The 23,589-nt window shown below is 42.1% G+C and overlaps 1 protein-coding gene and 1 long non-coding RNA gene across 6 annotated transcripts in view; one reads left to right on the forward strand and one right to left on the reverse strand.

The window, feature by feature from the left end:
- Positions 1 to 23,589, reverse strand: part of si:ch211-26b3.4 (connector enhancer of kinase suppressor of ras 2) — a 62,779-nt gene that overhangs the window by 34,651 nt on the left and 4,539 nt on the right. For all 5 annotated transcript variants that reach the window (XM_034883669.1, XM_034883670.1, XM_034883671.1 and 2 more), the window contains exons 2-5: positions 12,172 to 12,335; positions 5,971 to 6,173; positions 3,735 to 3,822; positions 2,449 to 2,490 (exon numbers count right to left, since the gene is read on the reverse strand). In XM_034883669.1, the coding sequence (XP_034739560.1) occupies positions 2,449 to 2,490; positions 3,735 to 3,822; positions 5,971 to 6,173; positions 12,172 to 12,335 (497 nt within the window). The remainder of the gene's footprint in view (positions 1 to 2,448; positions 2,491 to 3,734; positions 3,823 to 5,970; positions 6,174 to 12,171; positions 12,336 to 23,589) is intronic.
- The window catches only part of LOC117951790, a 265,968-nt gene that overhangs the window by 29,495 nt on the left and 212,884 nt on the right, over positions 1 to 23,589 (forward strand). The window lies entirely within an intron of this gene.

A 23,589-nucleotide genomic window follows, 5' to 3' on the forward strand; every position in this document is an offset into this window, starting at 1 on the left:
CACACACACACACACACACACACACACACACACACAGACCATCCCTGGCCATCTGATTGCTGCAGGCTGTAGTCTGGAGGAGAGCAGAGTAGCAGTGAGTTTTGCATTATTGAGCAGAAGCTGACAAACGCACAACTACCAGTACAGTAGCTAGCACTGGCCTTAGCATCAAACACAGTCTGAAGCCCATGCTGGATGCACATGTTTTTTGTCTCTGTCTGGCTGTATATGTCTGTCTGGATCAACCGCCATAGTTCAATCAGGTCATGTGTACTTAGGTTTCATAAAGTACAGTACTCATGATGCGTACTGGGTCCTTTTAGAGTCCAGTTATATATATTACTGGCTTATACTAATGCATTAGCAGCATTTTAATACTAAAAAGCAGCAGGATGAGCTGTGGCTCAACGACTTTAGTAAATAATCATGTCAATATACAAGATGATCATGTGTATGTGATATCAAATTTAAATTGGAATCAGTGGAGTAAAGTACAAGATTATCTGCTAGATGTTTCATCGCTGGTTCTTAATGTCGTTTTCTAAACGTCATTAGCAAGTTAGCAATCAGGTAGCAGGTGGGCAGATGGCTCACTAGTTATTTTTCTTTTTTTAATGTCATGTCAAAAATGTAAAAGACGAGCGAGAAAAGTGAAGTGTTTTATGTTAATACTGTCCTGTTTTAAAATTGAGAGGTGAAGTAGATCTTATATAAGTGTGCCTCCTCGTCTTCATCCGACGTGTGGCCCTCCCGTGTGTATGATTTAGTGTCACCAGCATTTTATTAATATCTAAAACACATCCAGTATTAAACAATCATCAGCCTCCTCATTCTCTCTCACTCTGTCTCTCTCGCTCTCTCCCTACTTGCTGTCTCCCCATTTCACACAGAAACCTCCCACACACAACAGCATTGGTCATGTGTAGCCTTTTGTCTGGCACCCAGGGTTTTGTGTGTGTGTGCGTGTGTGTTGTGTTCAGAGTCATTTACATATTTGACTTTGCCCGATGTCACTGTCCTGTGTTATTAACAGGCCTGTAACAACAAAGGCACACGACAAGCAGAAGGCTAAGGTCTGAGTCACTTTGACAGTCTCAAACACACACCTATGCTTGCTTTCTTTTTCAGAAACATACAACACAACTGCATTTATATTTTATACTGACAGAAACAGCTGATGTAGGATTTATTTCTTGCCGTAAAATGGCAAGATATTATTTCAGTCAACCCCCCCTGCCTGTTTTTATTTGGTTTCCTCCACCTGACCATGAATAGCAGCAGGAAGTGTGCCGATCCAACTGTCAGCCCGGATCAGACACTAGCTGCTCATTTGCTTTCACACATGGACACAGACAGTTCTCCGTCACACACGCACACACACACACACACACGCGCACACACACATACACACGCTAAACTAGAGCTTTCAAAAGGCCTCAGGCCGCTTGCACTTTAACTTGCAGTTTTGTTCCACAAATTCCCACAAAAACACACAGTGCTCTCTGGCATGCACACGCACACACACACACACACACACACACACACACACACACACACACACACATTCCCGTTCTGACAACAATGTGCAAACACACACATACAGAAATGTTTCAGCTTTTTAATGTTTCAGAATCAACACGACTGTGTTATTGGAACCAAAAATAGCAAAAAATGTGTCTGCCAGCAGAGATAAAACTTGATTAAAGGAATGGTTCCATATTTTAGTATTCTTTCTTACCAAGCTTAGCACAAAGACTTGAAACAGTGGAAAGCGGCTGGCATTGTTCCGTGCAGAAGGTAAATAAATCCTTTGTTTTGGTGTTGGTTTTTATATGGGTCTGTATGGGGAAAATAATTCGATATTTCGATGTGCTGCTAGGTAGACAGAGCCAGGCTAGCTTCCCCTTGTGTCATTATTTAAGCTAAGCTATCCTGCTGGTTGTATCTTCCTATTTAACATACAGATAACATGATGGTATTGACCTGCTCATCCAACCGCTGGCAAGAAAACAAAATGCTGAACTATTCCTTTAACAAGCACTTTGGTAGACTTGTTTCCAAAAACGGAGATTCTGTGCGGCACAAGTACCTAATTGCATAGATTTTCATTCTGATCCTGTGTAAATTATTTATTAGTAGTTTGTTTTTGCATTGAGTTTCATGACCAACCAGAAAGTTTTCTGAATCTGGATCTAATTATGAAGAATATAACTCTTTCCAAGGTCAGGTGTGAGGCAACTTGAGAGGGTAGGATGCAGAAATAAAGTCAAACTCCTGTACACACAATCCTAGCAGTCTTGTTGTGACTATTTTTATCCGTTTAACAGCTGTCATTGTAGAGTATGTCATTGTCTGTCTTCCCTGCTCTCTGTGATGGAAACCGGCCAAAAACTGTGACTCATTATTGATATTCTTACATGAATTTAAAATGTTAAAGCAGAAACTTACCACATGGAGAATCTTATTCTCTGTCTCATACACAGTGCAGTCCTGTAAAATGACAAAATGACAAAGAAAAAGGTAGAGAAGAAGAAAACATGAGCTGGAGAAAAGCATCTATGCCAACATCCGCACATGAGCTCAAATATCTCCCTCTTCCAAATATAACAACCAGGAAAGAAGGAAAGAAGACAAAAGAGAAGGCCAACAGGAGGAAAGACAGATTACTTGTTTTTCATTAGAAAACATCCGCAGTCAGCTATCTCATATCTAACCTTCCATATTATGCATCCCACTTTATAATCTAGGCTGACTAAAACATGGGATTGACCAGCTCTGGACGATGCTTGGAGCTTCACGGGCCTCCGCAGGATTTAGAAACTACATTATTTGAACATGACAAATTGTTATTTAACGATAGCTGATAGTTAATCTATTTCTGGGAAAGCAGCCCACTGAATCCACCAGATGTGAATGGTAGCAGTTAATTCATCTGTTTGAAGCATTAGTGCGGGCGGTGCTGCCACCTTTGTCTGTCTCGCTGCACCCTGGCAGAAACATGTTCATTTGGCCCATTGTGGACCTACTGGGGTCCCTTCCCTCCTCCCCCTCTCCTCTGGCCCTTGTAAGAGGGGATGGGTGTTATCTGCTCGGCTCCAGGACTCACTCCGGGCACACGTACAAACACACTCTCACACACTGTGAGCAGGCTCTTACAGGGAGAATGTGGATGGAGTCCAGAAGAGCAGACATACTTTCTGTCCAAAACAATGAGAATTCTATACCGTCAGAGTGTGTGTGTGTGTGTGTGTGTGTGTGTGTGTGTGTGTGTGCGTGTGTGTGTGTGTGTGAAAGCACCTCTGATTTTAGGTTTTTAAAAGTGCATTTGTGCGCCCAGGCTGCATAAGGGAGCGAGCCAGAGGGGGAGCACAAGGAGGACAGGAAATGAAGGGATGAAAGACCCCGAGTTCACTCTCCAACAGGGCCCACAAGTTAAGCAGAGAGGATGTAGTGTAACATTGAGTCGATGAGTACTTTGCCTAAGGCTACTACATGGGGCTACTTGTCCCATCAGCCATGCTGCAAACAGCCTGTGGCAGTGGGCATACGCTACAGTCAAATCTATAGACACGAGCTATTGACCACAACAGTTGCATCCTTATCAATACTCCTAATCCTAACTCACTTTAGTTTTGCCCTATAAATTCAAAATGACGACCTATGTAGTATGTATATCGACATGATGGATTTGTGGTATGCGTCCTGTGCGTGTTTGTGAGTGTGTGTGGAAGCACCTGTTGTACGATGGTGGTTAGTTCTAGGCAGAGCTGCACAATGTTGTTCTTCAGTAATGAATACTCTGTCACACTGGCGAACGGAGACCTGAAGCAGACAAAAGAACAGATCCAAAGTCATACAAATGCACCCGAGACCTTAATAATATGGTGAACCTTTGTAAAACATTGGATAAGTGTACTGGTCATCATCTTATTTTACATTTTGTTATAGTTTTCATTAAATGCTCCTGTTTGGAGGAGTGTCTTTTTCTTCTTTTCAGAGTGAAACAAGTGTTAAAGTCACACTTAAATGAATGTGAGCAAAGGATATTTGGCCATTTTATGTTTAGAGGAAGTCATTTTGCTACACTGGTGTTTTTATTTTCTTTCGTGCGTTTATTTGCGAACAGCGGGATTATAAAATCTGTGATAGGGCAGCGAGAGAGAGCAATAAAAGCTAGTCTTTGCTCCTCGCAGAGCACATGAGCAACTGATAAAGACAAACAACAATATTTGCTTTTATGACCCGGCCATGAGGCAACCCAGGGATGTACTAAAGCTCAACTTTGCTTTATTTGTATGTGTTCTCTGTTTTATATGGTTTCATCAGCTGATCTAACTTCCCGATTCCAACATAAAAAATAACCTTTCTTAGCTATCTACGGATTATGTTCCTGTATGAAGCGTAAATATAACAGGAACATTTGAGAATGTAATGCAGCCCCACAATACAAATAACCTAGTAAAAGTGTATTATTCCATTTCTAAAGGACCTTTGTGTGAGAAGGAGAATGGAAGGTGGTCCTGTTGTTGTTAAATGGACTATTTATATAGCTCTTTCTAGTCCAAGCAATTACCCAAAAAAGAGCTGGGCAATGTATCGATGTTATATTGACATCAATATATGAGACTAAATATCTTCTTAGATTTTTTTTTGACGCAATATCGTAATATGACAGGTTAAGTGCTGTCCTATCCTGGTTTTACAAACTGCTTCACAGTAAAGGGATGTATTTTCTGAATCTACCGGACTGTTTATAATCAGAATCGGATTTATTGGTTGGGTTTGCATGAACAAACAAAGACTTTGACTCCCTCACTTAACTTTTAAAGTATAGAAACAGAAATGACAGTAAGAAATATATAAAGAAAATACAGTATTACAAAACAATAGAATGTACAAATTTTCTAGAAAAATACAAGAGAAGGAATAGTGCAATGTCAGTATGGTCTGAGATTTAGATATAGTGCTAGGGAGTTCAGTGCATTGGTAATAAATTAATAACAATATTGTAACTGTAACAGTTGCCTTTACCCACTTCTTTCTGAGGACCATAAACTGGTCCTCAGATCTCTGCAGTGTAAATCCAGACAGCTAGCTAGACTATCTGTCCAATCTGAGAACTATGGTTACCTGGTCCTCAGATCTCTGCAGGGTAAATCTAGACAGCTAGCTAGACTATCTGTCCAATCTGAGGACTATGGTTACCTGGTCCTCAGATCTCTGCAGGGTAAATCCAGACAGCTAGCTAGACTATCTGTCCAATCTGAGGACTATGGTTACCTGGTCCTCAGATCTCTGCAGGGTAAATCCAGACAGCTAGCTAGACTTTCTGTCCAATCGGAGGACTCTGGTTACTATCTGTCCGATTGGAGTTTTCTATCGCACGGCTATTTGGCAGTGGCTCGGTGAGGAGCTTAGTGCCACATGACGATTCTGATTGGTTTAAAGAAATGCCAATTAACCAGAGAATGTTTTCTCCCATCCTATGTGGACTAGCCAGACCCTCCTCCTTCTCTGGCAACGCGCGACCAACCCTACAATAACACAACAATATCAACATTGATCTATTTGGTCAAAAATATTGTTTATATTTGATTTTCTCCATCTCCTACTCAAACCAACTTTGACCTATGACAGGCACCATTTACACACATTCACACAATTTGGCTGCCATACAACCTGGTCATCAGATACACATTCACACACCGATGGTGCAGCCTTGGGAGACATTTTTGGGTTCAGTGTCTTGCCCATGGGACTGCAGGTCCAGGGATCAAAACACCAACCTGCTGATTGGTAGGCAACCGCTCTACCATCTGAGCCACAGTTACCCTGTTAAGTTATTCATTTCTGACAACAGCAATAGTTGCTCCTATACTAGCATGTCATTCATTTCTATATTGAGGTTTTTGTTATCATCTTTACTGTTGAGTTCAAATTCCCTAATTCTTTCCACAGTGTGGTTGCTACCTGTCGAGCCAGGCTAGCAGGTTCTTGGCTGCACCAATCAGATCGACCACCGAGGTTAGGAAATCATTGGGTAGCCTCCGGGAAGCTCGTCCATCGTAGTGTCCGCCCCTCCGCCGGCCCAGGATGAAGTTCTGGAGGTTCTTCGCTGAGGCGTTTAGCTTGTGGGACAGAGTCCGCAGGTTCTCCGTCTCTAGGCCGTAGTTCTGGAGGACAAACAGAGGGAATCATTTAAAAGGTAGAATCACATACCTGTACATTCGTCATCCATTCAACACTTTTGTGTAGAGTGTTGTTATGCAGGCTGCTCGGACACCTTTGGTTTGAGGTTACTTGTGGGTACTTGATGAAGAGTTAAAGAAATAGTTCACCATTTTAGAATCTTTCTGAGAGTTAGATTAAAAAAAGAAAAGATATTAATCACTTGATTTCCATCGATGATTGAAACCAGGAGACAGATATCTGACTTTTTATCTCTCTCTCAGCAAGCACAAGATTTCCCAAAATGCTGAACTACAGGTTTTAAAAATTATTGATCATTGCAAAAAGAAACATGCCAGAGTAATGTGAAACCACTGGAATGAATACAACATAAGTTACACGTTGTATCTGTCTTCATAAGGATAATCTTTCCAAGTTTCACAGGTTGAGCAGAAAAAGTACTGACTGGGGGTTATTCTGAGTGGAATGACCTGAAATTAGAATAGACGTTAGCATTTTCATATTTCAGTCGCACTATGCACACTAATACGTATAAGAACACCAAGCTGGTCGAGTAGTCCATTACTGCACTGTGACCCTTTTAAATAAACACACACACACACACACACACACACACACACACACACAGATAAACACACACACATACAGACCCACTGAGCCACATTGCGCTCAGCATCCCAAGGCACCTCCAGTCGCTTACTGCCTGACGGAGCCTGATTCCTGCTGACACAAAGACTACACACACACACACACACACACACACACACACACACCCTTGTATAGTTAGATGCACAGGCTCAGCTAGACGTATCTATTCCTCCTCTGCCTCAAGATCTATCCTACACAGTCACGACCACAGTAACTACAAAGGAGAGAGGGTTTCACAGTGGCAGCAGAGAGAGAGAGAGAGAGAGAGAGAGAACTGAGGCAATTGAGGAACTAAAGAGGCAGAAGACAAGAGGGAGAGAGAGGAAGAGAGAGCACCCCACTATGCATCTAGCTGAAACTGGGTCATGCATGCACTGTGTTCTGTATAATCTCCTGTATTCTGTGGTAATGTAGATGTATACATGGACTAGGAGTGTACATGTTTGCACAGCTGTAATTAGCTTGTCCTATGATTCAATCTAAAGCTGTGTATGGCTCTCTCCAGGGGACAGAGTGTTGAGACAAAGCGGTGGAATAATGTCCTGTCGACTCTCTGAATGTGTGCGTGAGTGTGTGTGTGTGTGTGACAAAGAGAGAAATAATTTGAGCAGTGCGTGCAAGTGTGTGCCTGTGTGTGTCGAATCAATACAGTAAGAGGCCGATGCCATTAAGCAACCCGCCCCCCCTTCTCTCCACCTTCATGTCAATGTGGTTGCCATAGCAGCCATGTGTGCAGTGGCCTCTCCTCTATGCTGATATTTCTACCATTGTTCACAGAATCACAATCAAACATTTAGTTATGAAATGTTTGGGTATAACGAGGGGCATTTCAGCATTTGATCATTTTCTTTTCAAAAGTAAAGCATTAATCAGTCTTGCTCCACTACATCCACCCGCACCAACATCTAGTATGTAACCTCTATTCATCAACAGAATATAGATTTTGTGTGAGTTGCTGTCAGCTTGGAAGATCTGGGTTCACCGCTCAACTCAAGCAGATGAGTTTTTTATAACGAGTGAATTTTACATTTTTACTGCAGGTTTACCCCAAAACCAGCTTCAATTTTCTACAAATCAAATTGAAACCAGTGCTTTCTCCCTCGAAAACATCTATTTACAGTAAAATGAGGAGCTGAAATTATATTAACAAGAGATGTGTCAGCTGTTTAAAGAAATAAAAGTATGAAGCATAATGTGATGGAACAAATTCAGATAGATTGAGACAAAAAATAATAATTGCAAGTCCATCAACCAATGTGCTGTAACAAAAAACATAAAAAAGGGCAAGAACAGTAAAATCACTCGGAGGCAAACACACAAGCAAATGAAATAAAGGGTAAGGGATACAGTTAGGGGTGAGTGGAAGAATCAGACAACAATGGCTGATGCTCCTGCACAGACTATATGGGCAAACCCCACATTCCACATGCATTCTAATATGAGACATATGACTGCTGTCTACTTAGCTCCAATTAGGAAAAAAATAACCAAAGTTATTTATTAACTTTCACATGACCAGAATTTTAAAATCAATTTGCAGTCACAGCGTAGCCCTGAAAAGGAAATAACATAGAGAGCTGACTCATCTGCGTTAGGAGATGACAGCATGAATCACTTTCTCAGAACAAAAGCAGAACAAAAGAAGAACTGGGACTTAGTTCCAAACATAATAAAGCTGCCTGATTATTATTATGGATTATGCCAAGATATTTTAAGTTTCAAAGTTGTTCGTTTTTTGAAGACTTAAGTTGTTTGTAAGATGTGTTTGGCATGTAGGCATAACATCTTGTCTGTTTGCTTAGGATTTCTTCCAGAGGCTCCATCTTCCTCGCCAAGTCAAAACACGCGTGTGAGTGTGTGTGTGTGTGTGTGTGTGTGGGTGTGTGAGTGTGTGTGTGTGTGTGTGTGTGTGTGTGTGTGTTTGTGTGTGTGCTCAGACATGGTGCTGATCTGTACAGGGTGTCTCCCTGCCTTTTGTCTGGCAATGAAGAAGAAAAGAAAGGCGTAGATACTTAATGGACTTGGGCTCATGCTAATTGAGTAGCATCTATGTGTTATTCAAATTACACAGATTGTTTGACCTTAAAAGGTAATAAAGAGTGCTCTCAGGACACATTAATAAGAAAAAGAAGTGGCTCTATAATAGTACCATGGGGGGCACCAACAAGAAATATAAAAATCTAATCTCAACCTCAATATCTGACCCAGAGGGTGCAGAATAAAGTTACAATCTGTGTGACAGATTTCATAGTGGGAGTGCCAGTTAGACACAATCCACGAGACACAAAGACATCTGTGAGGAGAATCATGACGATACTGTGCTCCTCTGTTTACAAAAAAACAGATCTAAGTTATACTTTGTTCCGCAGTCTAATAACAATCCTTAATAATCCTTAATAATGAAGGTCCTGTACAGTAATTATAAATCCGTGTGAAACAGGGACCTGGTTCTTAAAGCTGACTTTGAAAAGAAAAGGTGAAAAGACATGGGTGCCTGGATAGATCAGTTGGGAGGGCGGGAGCCCACATAAAGAGTTTACCCCCCGACGCAGTGGGCCCAGGTTCAACTCCGACCTGCAGCCCTTTGCTGCATGTCATTCCCTCCCCTATCTCCCCTTTAATTTCTGTCAATAAATGCCTGAAAATGCCCCAAAAATAAAAAAAAAATAAGGTGTACTTGCAGCCCTCTGATGTACTTTTGTTCTTTCAATTAAGATTTTCGGGATGAGCAGTCATTTTATTCTTAAATTATGCCCATTTTCCAGCACATCTTGCTGAAAATGCACTGCACCCACGGAAACCTACTTAGCATAGATGCTGTGGGCAAAAACTTGATTGCATAGGCATAAAATAAGGGACTTTTCCACATTCACAGCGAGAGTGAAAGCTCAGTCAGCTTTTGAAACTTGCATTGATCCAGGGCCACAGAAACTCCATTTTTTTTCCAGGAAGTCATAACAGTTGAGCCAGGGGAACAGGGGTTCGCTTTCCCTATGATGGAATATAGTGCTGACGACAGGGGTTCGTCCTTCCAAATATTCAGTGTCTACAATTCCAACAAAGCTGTGTATTTGGTACCTTGAGAGAACAGTTAATGAGAGGTCAGTTGAGAATTGCCTTTCTGTGGCTACCTTAAAGGATCATTTTGATTTATTATAACTTGGGTATTTTTGTAGTCTTAGTCTTTATTTCTATTGATTATGGAAACATTGTCCCCACCAATATTGCTGAGATCCTGAAAAACAACCCAACTTTGCTACAATTAAGTAAGAAATGAGCCTTGGCATTATCGGACCATGATGCAAACCAGCCAACAGTTTAGCCAGATGAATGAATTAATTAACCACAACTGAGCATAGCCAAAATGCCCGTAATAATGCCTCTTTGCAGAAGAAATCTGTGTGTGTGCATACCTGGTCGTATATTCTAGTCTGTTGACTTTGTGTTGAGGATGTCAGAAAACGTTGATGAAAGGGGTTGGTGATGTAAGATAATGGATGATGATGTTTTTTGTCATCAAATATTTTATTTTATATTTATATTAAAAAAGGAACAAAACAACACACGGGTCCCACATGGAAAAAAAACACAGCGAGGGAGGGAGGGAGACAAAACAACACATGAAGAAACAGACAGACACACACACACACACACACACACACACACAGACGTAAGAAAAGGGACCAAGCACATGCGCAGGTTGAGGTCCAGGCCCTTTCCCGGCGCTCCATGGATGCGCGCCGTCAAAAGTTCCATGTACACAACATCCAAGAAGGAAAGGATCCAATGCACGGATAGAGGTCATGAGGTGGCTTTCAATCATCCTCTTAGCAGCTTCGAGAGCTGGAAGGCTGACAGATCATTTAGAGGATGCTGATGTTGTTGACAATTGTCATTGTTGATTATATTGTGTCTTTTTTGTAGGCTGATGTGCACATTTTCCCACCCTGTGTAGGTTAATTGACACTGCTTTCCATGCACCTTGTACTGGTATTTATTTGTCCTCGTACTTCTACTGTTGCGTTCCAAATGGAGTGTGTGTACAACTTGTATGTAGTTATGTTATTCTGTATGTGTTTATACTTGCTGCCAATCTTAGCGACCTTTGGGGACACAAATAAAGCTGAAGGCGGGTTGTGATGGCGCAGTGGATGACACGCGTCTTTGGTGTGAGAGACCTGGGTTCGAATTGCATTAGGATACTTCAACCAATGTGTCCCTGAGCAAGACACTTAACCCTTAGTTGCTCTAGAGGCAAGCAACCTCTGACATATATGACATATTTGGATACAAGTGACATGTTATTTTGAAATACCTACAGTCTGGTACAGGTCAAAATTGACTCCTTAGATGCTGATGATGTTCCCAGATCTCAGCACTTAACTGTGAGCGCAGTGGTATTATGTCTGATGGGATTGACAAAAGGTTAGACCCAATTTGTGATAAACTAACACCAGTAGGTTTAGTGATACATGTTGTCTACCTGGCATCCCTCTATGTGTGTGGTGTGTGTTCAGTTTCAGGACCTATGGTGATTGCTGCTCTGGGACACTCATTCCCATGCTGGAACGTTTGAATGAGAAGAGGTGCTGATTTGCACACACACACACACACACACACACACACACACACACACACACACACACACACACTTAAATAGCCCCAACAAATCCAGCCATGTGTGCCTGGGAGATAAGGTGCATCCTGCATACTCTTTCTACATTCTCTCTCTCTTCCTCTTCCTCTCTTTCCCTCTCACTCTACCTTCGTCTCTCTCTCTCTCTCTTTCTCTCTCTGGTAGAGTAGCACTTAATTCTCCCTAATTCTCTAATCCTGAGCAGGGCCACTGCACATACAGTCAGCAGTGGCCGAGGCAGTACACAAAGCAGGGCCAAAACGAAGGAGGATTTTTCTGCCCATTTCTTAAGCCAATTACAATAACTGTAACAATAACAACCACTCGTCCTACCTGTGAGTAGTGGCAATACAATACCAAGATATATAGGAATTACATATATAATATATTCTTTAATATCTTATACGTTTCATAAAAAACTTGTTTCATTTCACAAAAGAGGACATTCTTACGTATCAAACATTGCCTAATGACAAGCAGCTGTACACAACCTTTGTCTAAATAAAACTGCCCAAAAGATATCAGATAACATGTTTTACAGTGTGGTATTAGTACTTTTCTTTGAGTAAAGGATCTGAATACTTTTTCCACCACTGATAGTAACACGACAAGACCTGCACATGTGCATATATGTTACACCCTTCAAAGTATTATCGTTTGAGAAAAAGAGCGTCAGTAAGTAACTGAGGCTGACTGACCAGGGCACAGAGGAGGTCGACAGCTTCCAGGATGAGCTCCTGATGTCCTATTCTGGTGACACCCAGCTCCTCCAGCTCCTGATGGGTGATGTGCAGCAGCTGCTCTCCCCCCATCTGCTCCCGCTCGAAACTCTTCACGTACTGCTGGAGACAGTCATCCAGACCTGAGGAGAGCCCAGACAGACACAGATTAGCCAGTGCTGATGTTGGTGTGCTGACACTGTGAAGAAGAGGCCGTCTGGTTAGCTTTAGCCATAACATATTCTATTTTGTATAACAATGATGCCTTTTGACTGCATGGTATGGCATAACTCTACTCAATTCAACTTGCTCTTTTTTGGTTTTCCATTAGCGGACTGCAGACCATTGATTGGTCACAGAGAACCGCCACTAGTGTAACACAGGATGTGCACTAACCATTTTTTTAAATAGTCAAGTTACAATTAACGGCTGCAATGTTTTTATTCACTCGCCCGTATTTAAAAAATCTGTGTGAAATAGAGAAAAGCACCTGGTATCAAAAGGGAGCTGAGTTGAGGTAAGTTGAGCCTACTATGCAGCACAAATGAGGCATTATGCCCCCTCCCAGAGACAAAGATATACAAATGAGTAGGACGTATTTATTGCAGACTGATAGAAATACAAATTTGAGTTCCTGTCTGTCATGTTCTGGTCCACTTAGCTGGAACACAGAATTCAGGCACGAGTGCAGACACCCACACAGAAACTCAATGGGAAAATCTGCCAAATAGAAACAAAAGCCGAAACACCAGCCTAAAGCCGGAAATGTCATCAATGCTTTATTGGCACCTGACTAACTGTCACCTAGGAAACACGACTGTTGGTGTGGCTTTCCAACATGTGGTGATGATTGCACACCATGCTGGAATAAGATTTCCTTTGACGTCGCTGCTTTTCACATGCTGTTTAGCATGTAAAAAGCAATCCTTTATTAGTGTTTGCAGAGTTGCAGAAAAAATGTGTTTCAAGCACATTCTCAGCCACGTATAATAATATATGAATTATATAACTTCATGATAATAAATATCTGAAAAAAACACTTTAAGTGGTTGGAAATTGATGGTGCGTAATTTTTCAATAGGGTTACATCGCAGCCCCAGACCAATTTCAAAGATTGTCATTCACATTAGTCACTTTGATACAAATCCATGGAAAAATAGGCTCCTGGATGAACAATACTGAAATTCTCCCTTACTGGTGTGTCCAAAATATACCCAGCTATGTGAGTAACATATTGACGTATGACTTTCCGCTGTTAAGCTGTGGCTGCCTGCCGTGCAGAGAGCCAATCAGATGGCCGTAGCCGTGGTGGGTCCAGGATACTATTGATCAGTGTGAGCCTCAGGCTTTGAACCAAACAAAGTCAGTAGAAAGCACACCTCCCCACAGACCTACCGAACAAGCCCGCTCCAAAAAGGAGCACACACAGAGCAAAAACAATGCATTAGAGGAAACAAATCCAAGCACCCATGCACACACATGAAACCACAGAGACACGCAAATAGTGCACTCTGTCGCTCCGTAAACACACACCTCCAACACAATCACACATACAAATACAATTACAACTGCTGTTGTTATTCAGGGTCTCGACGCCTCTGTGGAGGCACGTCGTTGAAGCCGAGTGGAGCTGTGAGGAAAACACTGATGCCCAAGGGAAGCGATGCTGACAGGGAGCAGACAGTGTGGTAGCACCTTAACACAGTCACTCTTACACACACAAAGTATGAGCAAGCGGCATCGTGCTCTTGGTATGCAATGGGACATCACAGACAAAATAGAATCTTCCTCTTGCTCTGAGTGACACGTACAAACACTCTTGTCACATACGCCGCAGAAGAGCAGTTGTAAATCTAACACGTCGGTAAGAGGCTCTGCTCTGTAGCACCACAAGTAGAAATTGTTTTAATGGAATGCATTCCCCATGGACAAACCCTCCTATCCCACATGTCAGTATGTGTTCCACGTACGATAACACAGCATATTTCATGCAAGATTGTTCTGACATCATGTTTGTAGTTGAAGCACGGTAACACTACACATGTGAAATCAAATCCAGTAGGTGCACATGATGACTTGTTTTCACATGTGCACATGTAATTTGGTATTATGATCAGCTAAAACTACAAATACAGTTCAAACAGGCCTTTTCCTTGCAGTGAATACTTCTACTTTTGACACTTGAAGCAGGATATATTTAGCTATAAAAAACTTTCACATTAGTAACATTTTCACTGAAAGACTTTTTCTTGTAATGGAGTATTTAGTTTTTTGGCATTGGTCCTTTTACTTTCAGGCACAATAAGTGGGATTTTCTTATAAAAACAATGTGCCTAGGCTCGTGCACAGCGCCCACACACTATGCTCGTTACACACAGGGATGCACACTATGCTCGTTACACACAGGGACACACACTATACTTGTTACACACACACGGACGCACACTATGCTTGTTACACACACAGAGACACACACTATGCTTGTTACAAACACAGGGACGCACACTATGCTTGTTACACACACAGGGACGCACACTATGCTTGTTACACACATAGGGCCTCACACTATGCTTGTTACACACTAAGGGAGGCACACTATGCTTGTTACACACATAGGGCCTCACACTATGCTTGTTACACACACAGAGACACACGCTATGCTTGTTACACACTCAGGGAGGCACACTATGCTTGTTACACACATAGGGCCTCACACTATGCTTGTTACACACAGAGACACACGCTATGCTTGTTACACACTCAGGGAGGCACACTATGCTTGTTACACACACAGGGACGCGCAGCAGCACACACACACATGCAGAAGATTACAATAAAAATGTTAAGGTGTAAATCCTCCATGGTGATAGTAATGCTCCGAGGTCCAAACGCGCCAGGCTTTAAAGGGAATGGGAGAGGACCTCGGATTGGCTGTTAAAAGGAATGGGAGAGGACCTCTGATTGGCTGTTAAAGGGAATGGGAGAGGACCTCTGATTGGTTGATTGCATGTTACCCAGAACACACCTTAATGAAGACACTAAGTCCAACCCTTTAGAACCATGCGCCCCGTGCACCGACCCTTTTATTTTTTTTTAAGTGGATTTGGACACAAGCCCACTTGAACGTCCCTGAGCCAGGCGCTTTACACCGTGTGCTCTGATCATTAAATAGGGCCCAGAGCTGGTTCCAAACCAGGACCTGAAGAATGGGGGATTACTTGGTATCAATTTATAGAACTGTGACAAGGGGTCCCAACAATTTAGGATCCACCGGTTTAATCTTTAACAATGCATTGTATTTCATAAGGTCATCGTATGTTTTTGTAGGTGAAATATGAATCTAGAAGTAAGTACTACAACTGTTAAATAAATGTGGTGGATTAAAAATTACAATATTTGTCTCTGAAATGTAGTGGAGTAGAATTATGGAGTAGCAATGAATGGAAATACTAGTCCGATTACCGGTACTCTCCACCAGTGTGAGTGACACATACATGTAGAAAATTATGTGTTATTTTTCCAAATCTGACTTTAATGTGTGGACAGTTAAGATGTGTATTGTTCTGTTTTCTCTGGAAAGTGCTGTGAAAACCTCTTCTGATTGTTGTCTACTCTCATTTCCAGTTTCTCATCTATTTCTATTATTCAGACAAACCAAATTAAAGATGGAATGAGTAATCTTTAGCTCTGTGTGTTTTTACAAGGATGTTCTTGCGACCAATTCTTGACTACAAGTAAGTGCATTCCAGCATTATATTTAAATGAGCTGCTTTTTTATTCTTTCAGTGCAAAATGTTTATACCAGTGGGAAAATGATCCAGCATAATGTAATAAATCATCACCAGTGTTGGCAGAGATATGGACTGAACGTGCAGATTTTTTTAGCTAGCCAGCAGCTATAGATACGAAGACAGCCATGCAGGAAACATGGAAGAATGGAAGCAGAGCAGCGAGAAAGCCAATTTCTGAATACGTGACTCTTGGCCTTCACTATCAAAGAGACACGAGAGGGGAAAGAAAACTGAGGAAAAATGGAAATCTAGATGTCCATGTGAGCCTCCTGAACCAAACCCACACATCCTTCTCATTTCCTCCACCACTCTCCCATTTGTCCTTCCCCATTTTCACCCCTGCCTCTGCTTCTGAAAGCGCTTTTTAATAGTAGTCATGTCGTACAATGTGGCATGTTATGGCTCATCCTAATGCAAATGCAATTTCTGACTATATTTTCCACATGATGCCAGTATAATATCTTCACTGCACATTTAAGATTCTCTTCAGGTGGAATAAGTGGCTGAACTTTTTCCATTCTTATTATTCTAGTCTTCTCTTCAGTCCTCTCTCTGGCATCGACTCATTAATAGTTGCACCTTTTTCCCTCTCTTTTTCCCCTCTCTCCACCTACAGTAGTACATAAAGCATATGAATTATATAAAGAGCAGATGAATAAAGAATCACAAAGGTCCAGGCTGACATCCATGGCTGCCTCTGGGAAAGCCCCCTACTGTAGCTATGTCACACACACACACACACACACACACACACACACACACACACACACACACACACACACACACAGTTGACAGCAGTTGACAGCAGTTCATCTTGAAGGTATGATGGCATTTTTTTGTTTCAAATAAAATGTGAATTATCACTCGCTTTCTTGCCCAAGCATAAAATGGCACATGGACACAAACAGGCCTACATTCACACATATGCATACACATTGTGACACACAGCTGCTAGCCAATCAGATGAGTCAGAATGCCTCCCCTCGAGGACAAGCAGCTGATCTGGGTTCATCTGCTGAGTTCATATGCCAGCTGGAAATAGCACATGGTGCTCACAAGCACGCACACACGCACAAAGTAACCAACGCAGGTTCATAAGCACCATACCTCGCAAAATGATATTAAAAGGATGTAGATGTGATTAAGCTCTGCAGCGGTTGTGACTACACACAGCAACACAACAACCTTTTTCTGCCTGCCAAGTATCATCTCCCATCTGAGTGTTTACTGCGTTCACAGTAACTGCAGGAACTATGACAGCTGACGTCAGTGCTTAAGTACGCCATGTAGTGTAATAACAGTCAAACGGATTCTAGCCCGCGTGCAGCGGAAATAAACAAAAAGTAATTTTGCATGAGTAATGTCAGAAGTGTCTCACTGTGTAATCAAGTCGTAAACTGCTGCGAGCTTCCCCTGGGACTTGGGAATAAGATATTTTTTATAATAGCTTTGCCATAGATAGTTGAAATTGTGCTTTCACAGTGTGTGGAGTCAGAGGTGCACTGCTCATGTGGTGATGGCAGGTCACACTAATGTGTTTCCTTTTAATATTATCTTTCCTGCTGCATTCAGGAACCTAATACTGAACAGCATTTGCTGAGCCAAGGCAGTGCCTGCTTATCTCTCATATCGCTCACGTTGAATAGCTCTTGAAACACAACTTTGTCAATAATTGTCAACTGTCGGTTTTTTCCCCCCAGTCTGAGAGAGATAATAAGATTACCACATGCAGCAAGTGGCCTTCTCTTAAATTCTGCTGTGAGACTTGGGTTTGTGAATTAGAGTCGGTTCGGTGAATTTCACTTTTATACGCTCCTCTTTTAAGCTGAATGAGATCCTTTTTATTTTTTATTTTGAGCTTTGAAAAAGCATCACAAACTAGTTCTGGGGTTTAACCGCCGACTCTATTTTGTGTCTGCTGGTTAAAAGAAACAGCGTTCTCGTGCTGTTTCCTGCTGTGCATTATGGGATCTTGCATGAAAACCCAATTTTCTACCATTGTTATAAGAGATTATAGAATTTTGTCTTTGTGTTTTCGTCTGTTTCTGGCAGAAGTTTGAATTGGGTGCAACTCATTTGGAAAAGCGTGATGTCACATACTTCTCTCCACCAATCAGGATTTAGCACCATTTGAATCAATGTCTGCATAACAGTCCCAATGACGTTGTGGAGCTCTTTATAAATAATGAGGAAAAATCTGAATCTTAACTTTGTTGTTTATTCAAACATAAATTTGTCAACTTAAAAAAGAAGTTCTCAGGGGATTTAAGCTCAAAGTATCTCTGACCAAATTGATTTCATAAAACATGCAGCGATGTAGCGAGGTAGGAAATATGTAATCTTTCCGGGCAACGCTTAAAGTGCCCATATTATTATAAAATCACTTCTCTGGTGCTTCCATGCAGCAAAAAAAAAACATTCACGGTGTTTTGAGTGCGATCTGGTTTCTGAATGTCCTCTGTCTTCAGTCTCCGGGTGAGCTGTGCAACATCTGCACGGCTTTCTACGTCACTAAAGACGAGGTGGCTAACCGTAGCATGCTAGCTCGTTCTCAATGGCACAACACTGCTACGACAGCCACTAGAATCCAGAATCTCCAAAAGAACTACTTCCTGTCCCCGTTCTACTTCCTGTCCCTGTTGTGCAGGTGTTCCACAAGTGGCCCTGGTCTAGAAGAAGTCTCCCAGCTAATCCTGCCTTGGACTGACCAAAGCTGGAGAAAGAGTTATCTAGCTGATGGGATCTTATCGAGCTACTGAGCATGTGCAGCTCCCAACAAAGATAGGATAGAAGTGAGATGTCTCACTCTGGAGCTAAAACAGAGACCTAAACACACAGGTTGAACACCGGCTCTGCAGCAATGTGCAATTCAACCAAAATATGATGTTTTTAGAAAATGAAACCATGTGAACCTATTCTGGTACAACCTCAAAATACAATTATGAACCTGAAAATGAGCAGCATATGGGCACTTTAAATTAAGTTAACTTTGATTGTTGCTGAAAATTGCTGCAGACTTGTCCAATTTGGAGTTTAAACTAAGCGATACTATTTTTCTTCGTCAATGATACGATTGACAGCTTCAACCACGCTTCATGCAATCCCCTCCAATCTTTTACTCATTTCTGAGCTGAATAAACCCCTCCCCTTTGGTAACATGGGGGTTGCCAGGCAACCAGAGTGAGAAGAGGCCTCCGAGCAGAGGTGAGGGATCAGCAGTTTGCTGCCCCCTCAGGTACACACACATATGCACACAGGCTAGATGTGTGTTTCACACACTGACTGAAAGCTTGTTAAAAGCCACTGTAAAAAATTTAATTGGAGTTGCAGATTAATATGGCTCGAACAGAAGAGCTCTCTCACAGCAGTTCCTTTACTGTTTGGCGATCAACATCAAGTGAAATTAGTTGAAACTGTGTATTCCTTTGAGATCACGTTTGGATCAAAGTGGAGCCTGGGCTAAGAGCGGCAGCAAGCGGCAAAAAAAACTCCTGTCCCGTCGCCTTACACCCCCCCCATCTGTGAGCTTCCAGCTGGAGTAAGTGCTTTGAGTGGGAGGAAAACTAAAAATATTCCTACTGTGAAATATTCATCACATCATGACAGAATATTCTTAAAACCGTGGCATTTTAGCTCCCCGGTACACAAGCTTTCAAGTGCACCCGCAGCCTTCTCTCTGAAATCCAGCTAGCAGAGAGGTGTCAAGAGGCAATCTGAAGGAACACGGCGACGACAGAAAACAGGGTCAACCAGGAAGCTGCAAGGAGTTCAGAGACAGAGCTGGACTCTGAGGATCTAACCCACCTCCGAGAATCTGAAGAAAAAATGTGGTGTTTTTTGAAAAGGAAACCATGCAAATCTAATCTGGTACAACCTCTATATACAATTATGAACCTGAAAATGAGCAGATTATGGGCGCTTTAATATGTCACATGTTGACATTAAAGGATTATTCCGGTCGATTTCAACATGTAACATGTTTTTTTTTTATTTGTAGTTGTCAGTAGAATGAAAAACTAAACCAATCGGTGCTGCCAACACCAAGTTATCCTCCTGCTACAGTTAGCACCCAACAGGCTCAAACAGGGCAAGTTTAAAACATGTTTGAAGCCTCTAAACATGTTCAACATGTCCTTAAAAGTGCCTCGCCATGCGCAGCGATTCCTTCTGAGGGGACACAGGGAATCTGACTGCAGTAGATGTGACAGAAAGGCATAAAGGTTGTGTTAATGGACTTCAGTGGGAAACAGGAAATAAACCGAGGTATGGACTAACACAATTTTTCATGCTTTTCTGTCACATCTGCTGCAGTCAGATTCACTGTGATCCCTTGGAAGGAATAACTGCACATGGGGAGGCAATTTGAATGACATGTTGAACATGTTAAGAGGCTAAAAACATGTTTAAAACTTGCCCTGTTAGAGCCTGTTGGGTGCTAACTCTAGCAGGAGGATAACTCGGTGTTGGCAGCACCGACTGGTTTAGTTTTTTTCTCTACTGACTGACAGACCTCCACATTTTTAAAAAACAGAGTTACATGTTGAAATTGACCGGAATAATCCTTTAAAGCTGCCCTACTAAGTATTTTTTTATAAACAAGGGATCAAATGACTACGAGTAATGTAAAAGGGGTTGCTCGTAGTGATGAAATGTAAAATTTCAAGCCAAAAGGAATAATTGGAATTGATAGTGGTGGTAAATATTCATGAAAAAGGGCAAGTTTGTGAACGGGCAACACTGATTTTGGTAATGAACTACACACGATACACACTGGACCTTTAAGAAAGTGGCAGAATTTGTCAGAACAGAATCACTACCACTCTCTGAAAGTCCAAAATAACTCAAGAGCCAAGATGCAATAAAAACTGATCCCACAACTTGATTTTTTTGTGATTCTGAAACATTGTGTAAGAACCAGCTGTTGGTCTAAGCTTAAACAGACAAACCTGCTTTGCAGTAAAGTTGACAGCTAAGCTGACATAAACTGCATTAACAGTTAAACAGATCGTCATCCTGGCAACTATAAAAGGATAAAAGCCCAAATGTAGTTTAATCTTTTAAGTCAGGCTTTCTCAACATTTGCAGGCTTGTAAACCCAGCAACTGAGTTGTCATGTAAGTTTGAATCATCACACAATTACTGGCCATACCCATAAATCTTCAGTATCTGTGTATCATGTCATCTGGTGTGGGGTCCTGACCCCAAAGTTAATATATGTGGTTGTAAAACTGCAGTCCCCGGAACAACAGGTGCAAAATCAACCCACAAACACACACACACACACACACACACACACAGGCTCCTCTGTCCGAGCGCCCGGATAGAGCGGGTGCTTTGATATGATGCCGACTCCATCCTCCCATTCTCCGCACCGCTCTGCCATCGCTTCTGTGCTCTCCCCCTCTTTCTCCCTCATGCCCACCCTTCCCCTTGCACACTCCCTCATTTCCTCCCCTATCTTAGGCTCCTCAGCCTTTCTTCGTTTTGCTTTGCGCCTCCCCATTTCTGAATGCTTGTCTCTGCTCTCTCATTGCTCAGGGCCATACAACAGGAGGGGAAGCTTGTGTGTGTGTGTGTGTATGTGTGTGTGTATGTGTGTGAGTGTTTGTTTGTGTGTGTGTGTGTGCGTGCAGCATGTGTATGCGCCTCACTATGCGTCTAAACGTGTGTTCGAGGCTTGCAGGATGTAGATTGGGCATCTGTGTTCGTTGCTGGTTCCCCATCTTATGACATGTGCTGTGACTCTGACACGATCAGATCTGGTTTCCATGACTACCGATGCCCCACTTAAAGCTGCTGCTCCAGAGTTGTGTGCTTATGCCTGTGTGTCAGTGTGCATCCAAACATACAGACATACCCTATATTTCAGTGAGCATGTGCATTCCTTCGAGTGCCTGAATCTATATGCATCCATATGCAGCGCATGCATCTCTGCATTTCTTTTGTGTAGAAAAATCAATTCCTCTATGTGTGTGTGTGTGTGTGTGTGTGAGAGAGTGTGTTTCCTCATAATAAGGCAAGCTCTTTAATCTTTAATGCAGCTGAAACTACAACAAGCACACAGTCAGAGCCAGGGGAAGCGTGTTTTCCAACACAGACTTCTTTACCATGTCAGCAGGAGACACAGTATGAAATGGTAGTAAACATGGCTCTCGACACCCCAGGACCCTCAAACGACCAAACAACATCAAGGGGATTCTTTCAACAGAGGTACAAAGCATTTCCTGCAGTCCCTTTTGTACCATCGCTTTACATGCACGTGTTTAAATCCATCTATATTTGTACATCTCATGATCTCAGTCATTCTCAGCCTCCTGCACTGACTGAAATATCACACATCACCTTTATTTTTAGATTTTTTTGTTCCAATAAATCAGCACTTAAAGAGGAAAAGAGCAGGCTAAGCGAGCTGCCTTATTCATTTCCCTGTCACTGTATGCATCAGCAGGCTGCTGATACCGTGCGCCTGAAAGCACAGGGTGATCTTATGAGATACACACAGCACCGAGAGCTGAGAAGAAAGTCCATTTTTCTTCGCGGCCTAACACGTTAAAGCACAGATCCTAACGCGTCATACTTTCTACATCAATTGCGTCTGCACACGCCCCAGCTGATACATACCCCTCGCACGCACACACACACACACACACACACACACACGGAGGAAACTCCTCCGGTTTGGGTGTTCAAATCAAAACAAACCCTGATGAGTCATCTTTCTGTGAGCCTCACCAGTGTTCTGCTGCTGGAGCCGGCCTTCTACAGTGGAACCGCTGCTTAGCTAGATGTCTCAGGTTTTCTCGTTAGGATTGCAGAGCATCCCGTCTAATATTCTTTCATAAAACAGGAGTGGACTGATAAGGAAAACGAGGTAATGTCCACGAGACTGGGACAAAGCTTGTTAAACCTTATTCCATCTATATCATTAGAAATCTCCAAGTCCAGCTTTATATGTTTTACTTGTTTATTCAATTTCCCAACATTTCATTGAAAAAACATTTACCTTTCTACACGAGAAGATTTGTTTGGCAGTCACTAGTTTCTTTACAGGCTAATTCTTTACAAAGACATACATGTAGGCCTAATTATCTTATGAAAATATAACTTACTTAATTACCCAGCAGTACATAAAGTGGCTACACTTAGCTCAGCAATAAACCAGCTAACTGAACCAATAATGCATCCATAGTAATAGTCCATACTTGTAATTGAGTGTTTTAACAGTGTGGTATTGGTACTTTTACTTCATTTGTAGATCTGAATTAAAGGAGCTCTTAGCAACGTTGGGTGACGTTACTTCTTCTTGACGTTCAGAGTATTTTCATACAAAATGAGACTGGCTAGCCCCTCCCTCCTCCTCATCCTGTCCCCTCCCTCCTCCTTTCTGTACTTCCGCGTACTAACCCCCCCAACATCGAAATCTGGTTGGTTATTGGCTGGAACGCTGGAACACTGGTGTGTGTGCTTCGTGGTGCAGGTTGGCACAGTTTGGTTTGTGTGTGTTCAGGGGACAGGCAGCTAGCAGATAGTGAGGAGATGTTTTTTACAGTGTGTTTTGGGGACAGGCAGCTAGCAGATAGTGAGGACATGTTTTTTACAGTGTGTT

Source organism: Etheostoma cragini, chromosome 10 (genome assembly GCF_013103735.1).
Source record: "Etheostoma cragini isolate CJK2018 chromosome 10, CSU_Ecrag_1.0, whole genome shotgun sequence".
Lineage (NCBI taxonomy): Eukaryota > Metazoa > Chordata > Actinopteri > Perciformes > Percidae > Etheostoma > Etheostoma cragini.